Source organism: Antennarius striatus, chromosome 21, assembly GCF_040054535.1.
Source record: "Antennarius striatus isolate MH-2024 chromosome 21, ASM4005453v1, whole genome shotgun sequence".
In the NCBI taxonomy this organism is placed as follows: Eukaryota; Metazoa; Chordata; class Actinopteri; order Lophiiformes; family Antennariidae; genus Antennarius; species Antennarius striatus.
Window position 1 is genome coordinate 11,893,040 of NC_090796.1, and position 12,671 is coordinate 11,905,710.

The 12,671-nt window shown below is 41.4% G+C and overlaps 1 protein-coding gene across 1 annotated transcript; it reads right to left on the reverse strand.

Moving 5' to 3' along the window:
• Positions 1–1,442: 1,442 nt before the first annotated feature.
• On the reverse strand, positions 1,443–12,337 carry st6galnac (ST6 (alpha-N-acetyl-neuraminyl-2,3-beta-galactosyl-1,3)-N-acetylgalactosaminide alpha-2,6-sialyltransferase). The gene is made up of 11 exons (XM_068304744.1): positions 12,234–12,337; positions 11,796–12,132; positions 10,525–10,903; positions 8,965–9,307; positions 5,646–5,811; positions 4,798–4,972; positions 4,221–4,359; positions 4,030–4,133; positions 3,803–3,886; positions 3,500–3,599; positions 1,443–3,144 (listed from the first exon to the last, which is right to left on the reverse strand). The coding sequence occupies exons 3-11, from the start codon at positions 10,671–10,673 to the stop codon at positions 2,974–2,976; spliced, it is 1,431 nt and encodes a 476-aa protein (XP_068160845.1). The 5' UTR covers positions 10,674–10,903; positions 11,796–12,132; positions 12,234–12,337; the 3' UTR covers positions 1,443–2,973.
• Positions 12,338–12,671: the final 334 nt, after the last annotated feature.

Sequence of the window (12,671 nt, forward strand, 5' to 3'; positions counted from 1 at the left end):
ACTCCTCTGCTTTTCATTGTGATCACATGACTTTTACGTCTTGAATAAATAAGCCATGTGCGCTGTGATTTAAACATATTTATTTGTGGTACAACATTTCACATTTGTTTTTTGTTTTTTTGACAAATGGCCAAAGTTGTCGTGCATAAATCCGTAACTTGACCATTTGGGGCGGCAGTGGCTCAGTGGTAGAGCGGGCGCTTGAGCGGGTCGTCCTATGATTCAATATCTTCGGTTCAATTCCCGCCCCAAGAAAAATACTCGGGAGGTGTCAGCTCTCCTCCGGAGCACTGCCGAGGCACCCTTGAGCAAGGCGCTGTCCCCTTTACAATTTGCTCATTTGGGGCGCACCAAGAAAGAGCTGCCCGCCACTCTACCTCCTTTGCATGCCTACAGGCCCCCTTGTGTGTGTGTGTGTGTGTGTGTGTGTGTGTGTGTGTGTGTGTGTGTGTGTGTGTGTGTGTGTGTGTGTGTGTGTGTGTGTGCTACAGGGGCCTGTAGTCACTAATATATGTATGCATTAGTTTGAACCAGTAACTGTGCTTTCATAATTTCCCTTCGCGATCAAACCAGTATATACAGGTACTGTATATATTAAAAAAAAACCCTTAAAGCTCCTTATTGTGAATCTTTAAATGATCAGCTCATTTAGATCTTAAAACATTATCCTCACCATCAGCAAATTCTAAACTCTTCCCATTCCTTCATCCGTAAAAAGGCCTCATCTTACAAACTGGCGGCTGCTCTCTACTGCAGTTATCATTTGTTACCACATGCTGCCAGACATTTTGGCAACATTGCAAACCCTGAGTCATGGCTCTGGTAGTTCCCTAAAGCACCCCCCCTCCCCATGCACACACACCTCCCCCCCAAACCCCACTTTACAGCCGTCTTTCTCATTGTCTTGTGGAGTTCTTAGTTCTTACACATGGGGGAAGATACAGAAGAAGGAAGGTAAGATGAATCTGCTCTCTAAAGTGTTACTTCACAGAGAGAAAGGGAGATAGAGAGGCCCTGCATTCCAGAACGTCTTTCATCCTCCTGGGGACGACTTTTTTTTATAAATGTAATTTACTACATGCAACAAAGAGCAAAAAAAGAAGAAGAAGATAATGGGTTACTGGAGTTGTTTCAAGCATATTTATTGGCTGACCAACTTTATATATACGTGTGTGTTTGTGTGTGTACACGTGTGTATATGCACACACGTGTGTCAGTAATGACAGGGAAAATGCAGGGTCTTGTGATGTACATGTTTGTGCTTGTTGTGTTGTTTTCACAAGAATATGTTTGTCTTTGGAGGAGTTTCCAAAAAAGGATTTTACCTACCGGTAAGTTTTCCGTTACATATCACTGTCTTCCTGGTAATTTATAGTAAACTATGGTATAATACCAACAAGCTAAAATGACAAACCAAAAAAGAACAGCCCGACACGATGAGATGGGATCAGTTTCTTTTATGCAGAAAAGTTCTTCTGTTACACATTGTAAAAAATATGTTCCAGTATTTCAGATGTGTGGACCATTTTGTCCGGAAATGTATTGATCTAATATGACACCAAAGTAAATTTTAAATACAGGTAAACATATTCCCTGATTTGTGCTCCTTTGGTTTCTTTTCCCTCTGCTTCTGTCCTACAACATGTATTCATTGGTATTGGTACAATAAAATAAAGGTTATCTGAATAAGTTAATGCAGCAATGTCTTTGAGAATGTGATGCTACAGCACTCCCCACCTTTGAGATGGATGGCAACAATAAATTTTCACAAACTTAATGACCCTTCATGTTCACAGCTGAGAGGCGAGTCCAGGCATTGCAGCTGAATAAAGCCGGTCGTCATCCATGAGGTGGAAACCTTGCTAAAATTTTCCCTTCAGTCATAATGCTTCAACCCAACTTGTGATTCACATTAAAAGGCATTGCAAGTCCACTAGAGTCCACACAGTGTTCTCATCACAGTGTGGTACAAACAAAATAAAAGCACACACTTGTGTGCCTAAAAAACACAACTTAAGAACACAGAAAAATAAGTTAAGTCCCTTCAACAAATTTTTGATTCACATATCCCAGTGAGTTTTAAGTTCTGTGTTACACAGAGTAAAATATAGAAATGCAGACAGACTTGCATCACAGAAAATAATCTTGGGAAATGTCAGAATAAACCCTCACCACTGCCAGCAGTGCTCTAACTGTCTATTTAGGGAGGAGTGACAGGATATTTTAAGCAAGTGGCCATTTCAATTGCCATATTGTTCCTTGCCAACACTGTATCACACAAATAAACTGAGTACAACCCACTCATGATTTTGGTGATTTGCATGTTCTAAACCACCAAAAGGGTGAATGGTATCTTTTGTTTTTCACTTTTAAATACCATTTTTTAATTGTAGCTGGAATATAATGTTGGTGACACAGAAGAAACCAGCAGGAATGAAATAGACATCATGACAGCAGCGGAGGACATAAACAGGAGTGTAATGCTTTGGTCAGCTTAGATTGTCCCTTCAAAGTCAGAACTCAAGCATGATGGAGTTTATCAGGTGTAGCATTTACTCTATTCACTACTTTTAGCATGATAACCTCTTCTCACTAGCAAAGCAGCTTACCATAAATTTAATGAATATCGAATGGTTACTAAAATATTACTGACTAAACTGAAACGATCAGTTGCAGAACCAACACTGAGTTTGTTTTTAACCGAGATAAATGCAATTGCAAATCACAAAAAAACATGATTCCTGGGAGACTTGAATTAATTTGTGTTAGAAACACAATTCCCACAAATAAGATGTCCAATCTGAACAATAACAGTAAATGTCCATTTGTTTCCCTCAAAAGAAAACCTCTGCTACTTTTCCGTTTTTCTCAACTTGGGAGCCACTGGTGATCAGTTCTGAAGGGCAGGGTCTTCATTTTTCTATAACCGTGTCAAGCGGAAACAAGATGATGTCATTACGGGTCGACAGGACTTCACTTGTGCATGTAGAGTTGTATAAGTCCAGCCTGGTGAAGCTGCTGCCACAAAGTCATTTCCATACGCAGGTCGTGATTGATGAAGAACCCCACGGGGCGGTAGGTGCTGTCGTAGTAGTGGTCAGAGTAGTTCCTGTAGTCTGGGGTCATGAAGCCATAAGCGCTCACCTTCACCAAAAGAGAAAACACAAAAGCTACAGTTGTGGATGGGAATGTCCAAAAGACTTTCCAGTATTTACGCTTTTTGGGGAACAAAAAAAGTTTGAATTGCGTGAATCCTTCTCATATTGTTTTAATTACACAAAAAAGTTCCGACAGTGACGTGCTGTGGAGCTGAGGTGATCTGCAGGTTATCCGATACGTAGATCCTACAATTCACACGACAAAGAACACATTCATATTTCCTGAGTGCACTGTTACAGAGCAGAGACAGTCACCACCGCTCGAAGAATTGAAATAATCTCATCCGGAAGAGAAGCATTAAAAGAAAGGGCAACTGATTGTAAATAAAGATGATTCCCACCTTGTCACAAGTGTGCAGCGCAGCCAGCAGCATCACAGCTCCTGTAGACGGACGATAGATGTCCTTATATTTGGTTTTCAGAGCATTGGAACGAAGGAATCTGACAAAAAGAGATTGCACAACAGGTCATCAATGAATCTTTCTCTTGAAGGAAAAAGAAGTTCATCACCAATATGGAATTTCTCATATGTAGAAGTCTTCTTCTGCCCTCTGTCAGGCTGTGGGAACTTCCCAACCCAAGCTATTTGAAATGTAAGCTGCGCTTTTCATTCCGTTCACCTGATCTCCACATAAAAAGCTCACCTGTTTCTGAGGTAACGGATGAAATCCGGGTGGTACATCTTCAGCCTTTCTGCTGACACATCCTTTCCAAAGTACTTCAGTGGACTGGAAAGAAAATGCAACGTTACAACAGTAATCACATGGTCATAATGTTCATTTAAAGTACAATTAGTGGATAGGAGCTCATGGCAATGTGATGTTTTTTGACCTTGAAATCTGTCATCATTATGAAAATCTGTCAGACGTACTCTTTGGCATACTCAGGTCCTCTCTCTACTGGGGCGTGCATGACAGCAGCTTTCATCAGCAGATAATCCCGATCATGATCTGGCAGAAAAATATATCTTGTTTCCTGTTGGATGACAGCAGAACGTTTAATTCTTTTCTTTCCGAGTTGAAGTACTCTTTTGTAAAAGAACTTTCCAATTTGTCACCTCACCTTAGAGATGGGTGGTCCACTGTATCCAACGCCTGCGTAACTCCTCAGAGAGTTCATCAGTGTGTTGGTGGAGAACGTGTAATGCGTGGTCCGAGATCCTACGTCCTGTTCAAAGCCCTTAATGATTGCCCCGTTGGTCCTGAAGTATCAACAAACATAAATAAAAACACTCAAACATGAAGAATGAACCTCTTAAAGATGATTTAATTTACATGTAATACAAACTTGCTTTTCTTATACCACTTGTTGCACCATCTGCAGTGTTGCTTGTCATGCTGCTAGTTTACTGGAGTTTTAAAACTCATGCGTTGTTTGTTTGTTTGTACCAATATTAGTGAGTACTTTATTATATTTTGCTTAAGGACTTGCTTTGTTCCTTTTGAACATGAGCTCTTTTACAAGCATTTCATCACATAGAATTTCAATGATACTGAATGATACCCCCAGACGAGGATTAAATTAGCTTTTCACCTGATCCAAGAAATGGTAATATGGTTTTAATTGCCAGGGTAAATTTTTTATCGAATGTGGAAATGCAGGAATGTGGATTACTTACAATCCATGAGTCAATATCTACCTGAAAACATAGTGATGATTGTCGATTTCTTTCCCTTTCCTTGAATCTTTCAGTATCCCACCGTTCCCCACCACAGCACATTGGATACAGTCAGTTTTATTGCTGCGCTCCTTCCAGTCATCCAACATCTGCCAGTTAGCAGAAGAGTTGAGGAGAGAAAGTGTCTCCACTAGAGCTGTTGACACAGAAAAACATTCATCTGGATTATTTATCTCATTCTCAAAGGACTTTTAAGTTTAAAGTTTAATGACAAGAACAACACCCAATTGCTGCACCAGCAACGAATGCGGGTGCAAAAACAAGAAGGTGCAGTTAAGGTAAGATCATGACCGAGGTGAAGCACATGCCCCCATAAATAATTGCTGTATACAAAACAATTCTGCATGATCCTTCGACTGTCTGTAAAAAAAAAAATTCTAAGCTTTAGATGACTGGTCTGTAACTTATTTGGACATCCTTCAAGGCAATAGAGTGCTTTCACAATGCACAAACTACAGACTTGATCTGTAACAGACATTTACAGCAGTTTGTAGACTCTTTAATCATAGCAACCAAAATGCATGAGGACTCAGAGGTGTTTATGCTGGAGATGCATGCTAAGCCCACAAAAATAGAATCATGGTTCTTTTCTTAGCACTGTCAACAGCAACATGTTTTTATGCTCGGAACTCCAGCGACTCATGTCAAAGTGCCACAGTCAAGGGTTTGGATAGAACAGAGGAAAAAAAAGTGGAGGAAATGAGCTGTGTTCAAGATGTCTGAAAGGAAGACAGGAAGAAAACATACAGATCAATAAATACAAAAAAAATACTGTAAATAATTTTTTAAAAGGAAATAAGACAACATACTTGTATAATCGACACCTCCCCAGCCATGTGCCCCTGGATACTGGCTCAGACGCTGGTGTTGCTCTGGAGTGACATGTTTTGCCCACTGCAGGACTGGAATGTGTTTCAGATATTTCCTACCAAATTCAGTTTCCGTGATCCGACTTCTGATACTTTTCGGGCAGTCCTGGTGGAGAGCAGATAACGCAGGCATGTTATCATCAGACCACAAACACGAAGTCTTATCTCCATTCTGTGAATATGTGTCCCACATGATGGCTACGAAGCCAGCGTTGTTTGTTAAAGTTGAACTTCAGGATATCACTGGAGGCAATTAACTTGCAACTGCATTGTCAACAAGACTTCTTCTTCTTCTTTTCCTTTCGGCATTTTCCCTTCAGGGGTCGCCACAGTGAATCAATTGCTTCCATCTAACCCTGTCCTCTGCATCCTCTTCTCTCACACCAACTACCTTCATGTCTTCCCTCATTACATCCATAAACCTCCTCTTTGGTCTTCCTCTAGGCCTCCTGCCTGGCAGTTCAAAAGTCAGCATCTTTCTACCAATATATTCATTATCTCTCCTCTGGAAATCCAAACCATCTCAGTCTGGCCTCTCTGACTTTATCTCCAGAACCTCTAACATGTGCTGTCCCTCTGATGTACTCATTCCTGATCCTATCCTTCCTGGTCACTCCCAAAGAGAACCTCAGCATCTTCCTCTCTGCTACCTCCAGCTCTGCCTCCTGTCTTTTCCTCAGTGACACTGTCTCTAGACCAAACAACATTGCTGGTCTCACCACAGTTTTGTACACCTTTCCTTTCATTTCAGCTGAAACTCTTCTATCACACATCACACCTGACACTTTTCTCCACCCGTTCCATCCTGCCTGGACACGCTTCTTCACCTCTTTTCCACACTCTCCATTGCTCTGGACTGTTGACCCTAAGTACTTAAAATCCTCCACCTTCTTGATCTCTTCTCCCTGTAACCTCACTCTTCCACTTGGGTCCCTCTCATTCACACACATGTACTCTGTCTTACTGGAGCTAATCTTCATTCCTCTCCTTTCCAGGACAAACCTCCACCTCTCTAGCTTCTCCTCCACCTGTTCCCTGCTCTCACTACAGATCACAATGTCATCTGCAAACATCATAGTCCATGGAGATTCCTGTCTAACCTCGTCTGTCAGCCTGTCCATCACCATAGCGAACAAGAAGGGGCTCAGAACTGATCCCTGATGCAGTCCCACCTCCACCTTGAACTCCTCTGTCACACCTACAGCACACCTCACCACTGTCTTACAGTCCTCATACATGTCCTGCACCGCTCTAACATACTTCTCTGCCACTCCAGACTTCCTCATACAATACCACAGTTCCTCTCTGGGCACCCTGTCATAAGCTCTCTCCAGATCTACAAAAAACACAATGCAGCTCCCTCTGGCCTTCTCTGTACTTCTCTATCAACATCCTCAAAGCAAATACTGCATCTGTAGTACTCTTTGTTGGCATGAAACCATACTGCTGCTCACAAATGCTCACTTCTGCCCTTAGTCTAGCTTCCACTACTCTTTCCCATTACTTCATTATATGGCTCAACAGCTTTATTCCTCTGTAGTTGCCACAACTCTGCACATCTCCCTTGTTCTTAAAAATGGGCACCACCACACTTCTCCTCCATTCCTAAGGCATCTTCTCACTATCTAAGATCCTGTTGAACAACCCAGTCAGAAACTCTACTGCCAACTCTCCTAGACACTTACAAACCTCTACAGGTATATCATCAGGACCGACTGCCTTTCCACTCTTCATCCTCTTCAATGCCCTCCTCACTTCATTCTGACTAATCTTTGTTACTTCCTTGTCCACAACAGTCGCCTCTTCTAGTCTTTGTTCTCTCTCAACTTACTCATTAGATTTAGACTTACTTACATTAGGTTACATTTACATATTTTTCTAATGCATATCATATAAAAGCACATTTGGGAAAATGTCTCTTGTTCAATTGATGATCTGCTCCAGTTCTCTGCGGAATGATTTATCAATTCAGTTTTAGTGCAGGTTCTTGTGCAACAGATCAAAATGACTAAAGTGACAGCCTTTATAAAGCCAGATCAGTCCAAAGTACAGCGTGTCCATTGCAGATTCACATGATTGTGGCATATGGAAGCATTATTATATTCAGTACTCTAAACACTGTCATGAGACGTTCAAAGACCATGAGGCGCATTGTTTTCAATCCTATCTTGTGTCCGTCGCCCTTGTCCTGCATTTCTCTCAGCACAAGAAAAGAATTAATCTTTCATGACACATTCAGGAAACTGGAAGCAAGAGGGAGGAATGGAGCAAGGCTCTAGGCTGAGACGTAATTCTATTTTCTACAAAACATTCACTGGGAAGACAGACCCACCCAGTACACTTGTGGCAGCCGCCCCATGAATGCAGCCTGATGAAAGCCAGAAGTGTTCTGGTCTCCACAAATGTATGGGTTGATGTCACATGACTGGCATCACAGCCTCAGAAGGTTTTAAAGATGACATCTGTTACACTCTGTGTTGACACTGTTCTATCCATCATCATGAATACTGTTCTCTTGTCACTTAATTTTAATACATTGTCATTTATTTCATGGAAAAATATTTGATATTTAAAGATTATGCAATGTTCTTAGATGTTGTATGGTTTAATTTTTTTTACCACACCCAAGGAGGTAATTTTTTTACTTTTACCAGGAATTCACAAAGGCTTTTTATTGAAACTCAGCGGGAGGGTTGATCTTATTAAGTCTCTGTTACCGGTAAATGACGGAGAGGACCTGGATCCAGGGATTTATAACGTTTTTGAGCAATTCAAGACAGTGTTGTTCAAAAACTACAACAAGCCAAGAGGCATATGATCTAATCACACTTCCTATAGTCAGAATGAAATCCGCAGTTTGTTATGTGTTTGAGGTTAGGCCTAACTACTAACCTAAGCTGCAAATCTGCATGTTAGCAAACAGAAACTAAGTTTCATAGCCATTCTTTATAACATGCTCATATTGTTTTTTTGCATAGTAGCACATTCTTAGTTATATAGTACCTCAGTTGCATATTTTAACAATAAAAAAAAAAATATATAAGTAATAAACATGAATGCTTTCATGCTGTTAATATTTACCCAGCTAACCTGTAAAATATAGCAGTAAATAAGTATTACAATTTTTAAAAAAAGACATTAACTGAACTTTAACAGGCCTATCCTTCAAACTAATTCATAAAGACATCTACACACAGACCTTCTACGTACATATAGAGGTTTTGAGGAACAGGCTATATTCCGGAACGACACAACTCACTGTTTGTGGTGGGATATCTTCACTCATGTAAGTGTCTCCGATGAAAGGAGGGTCTGTGGGCCTGGCTGTGGGTCGACCAAGCTTCGGCGGGGTGCTTTCGGAACCAGCCCTGGTTTTACTCACACCATAAGACCTGGAACCGGACTTTGACACATCCAGGACATTGTCGTTTGCTGGTTTGTGCTCAGTGCTTTTGGATGTTTGAGTCTTTAAAACATGAGTGTCACGTGTGTGTTCATGAATGACTGTGAGCTCTGGGTGAAAGGTGGAGGCATATTGCGGACGGGTCTCCTCGTCATCATTACCCTTTCTGTCAAGAGGCTCCTCGGAGTCTCGTGAGTTGCTGTGGAAGACGACAGAACAGGATTTGGCGGTGAGCCCAGCAAGTCACCGTTGGCTGTAAATCATACGAAAGGTTTTTTCTCTGCATATAAACAGCTGCTTTTGTGATGAGGGTCGGATGAGAAGATTGATACTACACTCATGTCTGTTCAGCAACCTACTGGAGACAGAAGCTATATTAGCCTAGCATGAAGGAGATATGACAAATATAAGTATCTGAAGGTGGGTTTTGAAAATGTAAGGAGTGTTAAACCAAAAACAGGAAAAAAGGTAAAATCACAAGTAAATGAGCATCAGAAATACTATTTATTACTTTAAGTTTTGCCCCATTGCTTTTTTCATAAGACAAAACAATTTAATAAAAAATTTGAATTGTGTTTCAAGAAAATTTACCTTTAAATTTTATGTATCTGCACGAACCAGTAAAAAATATGAGTATAAAAAGGAGCTACAGCAAAAAGGCAAACAAGATATTCAAATTGCTGTTTATTTCTGAGCTTTCAGATTAAATAACAGCAAGATCACAAGATCCACATGCCCTAATTTAACATTTAATGTTTGAAACAGATCTTTGTGAAACAGTCACGTTTTCCGCTTTTTCTCCCCATCCTAATGCATCTTATCTGACCGTGTTAGCTTTTAAACCTGGAGCGTTGCCTATTCTAACAAAGCTTATGTTTCACAGACGCGTGTAAGAGACCACCTCTGGTGAAATAAGTCCAGAAGCTTTTTTTTTTTTCTCATTAGTGCAGCTGGAGCACTGTGTGGCTCCTTTGTTGAATCCACAATGATACAGCCTGAAGGAAAATAAATGCTGGTCACAAAAAAAAGTGGAACTTTTCAGACTTTAACCCTTCAATCCCGTTTTACTGCCGAATAAGGGTAGACTGGAATAAAGTGATTCAGGTAATTTGAAAACTTGAGGATTAATCTGAAACAACATTGAAATGTAAAACTGTTGTTGGCCAGTCGTTTTATTTTGAGAGTGTTTTACACTATACTGAATTATCCAAACAGAATGTGTAACCTATTTTTAACAAATAATCTCCTAGCCACGAATGTCTGATCATTCATTGACCTAAGAGTGATTGGCTTTCAGCTTTAGGCTTTCAAGTAATAAAAAGTCAGATTTTGATATCCATTGTCTTGTTTAAAAACACTTTAATTAACCTGTTATTACAGCACATTAAATAAATACTACGGAGTTCCTTCGCTCACCTGCTCATTCCCAGTGTGAAACTGTGGAGGTGTTTCAGGGGCACTGTGGGCCAGGACAGAGGTCTCTCCAGGTTCACACACAGGACGTAGATGCACAGCAGCGAGCCGACGGTCAACACGCCGAGCACCAGACTCCTTTGGAGAGCCATACCCGTCGGCGGGTGGGTGTACGGCAGTCAGGCTTTACGTGCTCGTCTGGTCCCCTGCTCTGCATGCAGGAACATGAGGAGGCAGAGGATGGAGACCAAGGAGGCCGACAAAGATGTTTTCCTCCACAGGACAGTTTTCTAGCTGTTTGTGGTCACCCAAGGGAAGGAAGGGGGAGGGGTCGGTGATGGCAGGTATTTAATTACTGGGTTCTGGGCTCCTCTCAGCACAACTAGTGGAAGGGAAATAGAAAGAGTTGAATTGGGGAGGGGGGGCATGAAGCCTCAGCAGTGTCTCAAATAATCCCCTTTTAATGAAAACTTCGCCCCTGTCTTTGAACACATGAACTGCAGGGTGACAGGTTTTCACATCCTGTTACATTTATTCTTTCCTGTCTGTTTTCACACACACACACACAGTACCGCAAAAAAAGAGAAAACTCATTCGCAGGAAATATATTCCTCTCTTTTGTAAGAAGTTGTAGACATTTGCATAAACTCTGAGCACCACCATCTCCACTTCTCACCCCTTTGTAAGTAGTGTAATAAACACAAAGGTCAGGGGTGAGAAGTGCTTTCAGAACTTCTATCAATACTTCAGCTGCTTTCTTAACACCAAGCAAGCCTCAACATTATTTCCTTAATAATAAGACAGAGAAAATACAGAAAGACAAAAACAGTGCACGGATAACAGTATGGGTGATGCATGTTCCCAGGCTTTTTCAGATACTCACGGCTGAGGCTAAACAGGGAATGGAAAGAATGTGTAGAAGTGATCCTGTGATAAACTCAGCTGCCACATCTCTGATAGCAGACATGACTAGAGTGTGCTAGGGTGAGTTTCTAATTTACCTTCAGGGATTATTCAAGTTAAAAAAAAGAAGACAAAGAAATGGAAGCTTTCAATCCCTTAAAAAATGGACATTTTACCAGTTTTTACTTTAAATAAGTGTCATTAAAGTGAGTAAATAATCTGAGCAGAGTATAAGAGGTCAAACCAAACACGTATGCATCAGATTGTGACAAATCCATGACTCAAATGTTTCTTCCTCTCAGATGACACGACTTTCTACCTCTGTTCCTCAGTGGATCAACACAGTAAAATAAAAGAACATGTCGGCTCACCATCAGAAATCCTCCTGTGTTCTTTGGTCTCAGCTTTTCATCCACCTGGTCGTAATGCAGTCATATCCCAGAGTTGGGAGCTCTGCTGCTCATCTAGAGTGAAGTAACTACACTGCCAGTCTCAGCACTGTATGGGCGGGACCTTTGTGAAATGAGCAACAGCTGCTGGCAATTGGTCAACCCCCTCACTCCTAAGCATTGGAGGGGGGTGGGGGATAGGGGGGCACTCCAGGCTGCAATAAAGTTAGACATGAGCAGGCAGCTCTAAGGATCTCTGCTATGCTATGTGGGGAGCTTGAATCTCAAGAGAGGACACACATCCAGACCTGCAAATGTGCTGCAAATACACACACATGACAAGAAAGCAAAATCAGCCCAAATTCACATAACAAAATCATGACAGGAAGACATCATGAGCCGTTCACTTCCTCTACCCACCCCTCTGTCAGCTGGACCTTCAAGAGCCAAACGAGAGTCATGCTCAGTGTGCCTCTCCAGCTTTAGTTTCCTCTGAGAAAAGAAAGGGAATATGCCGAAAGGGGAGACACGTTTAAGTACGCGCCACCGGTCTGGAGGAAGTGAGCTAGCTGAAGGGCAAGAAAAAAAGTGGGGGGTGGGTGGGGGAGTTGAATGAGAAGTGGGTCAGCTGTGGCCTTTATTCCAGATGTCTGGGCTGAAACATCCCAGAGGTGGTTTCCTTAAAGGCAGCGAAGAGCATTGAAACTAAAATATAAATTTACAAGAAAATATTTCGCTAGTAGTTTTGAAATATTTTTACGGAGTGAATAAATAATTTCATTATAAAACCGTTTCCACAATGTGACTGAAGATGCTTCATCTCCAAATCCACGAGTTATGGGTGGAGGCAGGGAGGGA

Bases quoted from the DNA above. Each gene is read 5' to 3' on its own strand.
- st6galnac (XM_068304744.1), bottom strand. From the start codon at position 10,673: ATGGCTCTCCAAAGGAGTCTGGTGCTCGGCGTGTTGACCGTCGGCTCG. The intron at 9,308-10,524 runs GTGAGCGAAGGA...CGTCTTCCACAG, and splicing joins TTCACACTGGGAATGAGCAG to CAACTCACGAGACTCCGAGG. The intron at 5,812-8,964 runs GTGAGTTGTGTC...GCTCTCCACCAG, and splicing joins AAGATATCCCACCACAAACA to GACTGCCCGAAAAGTATCAG.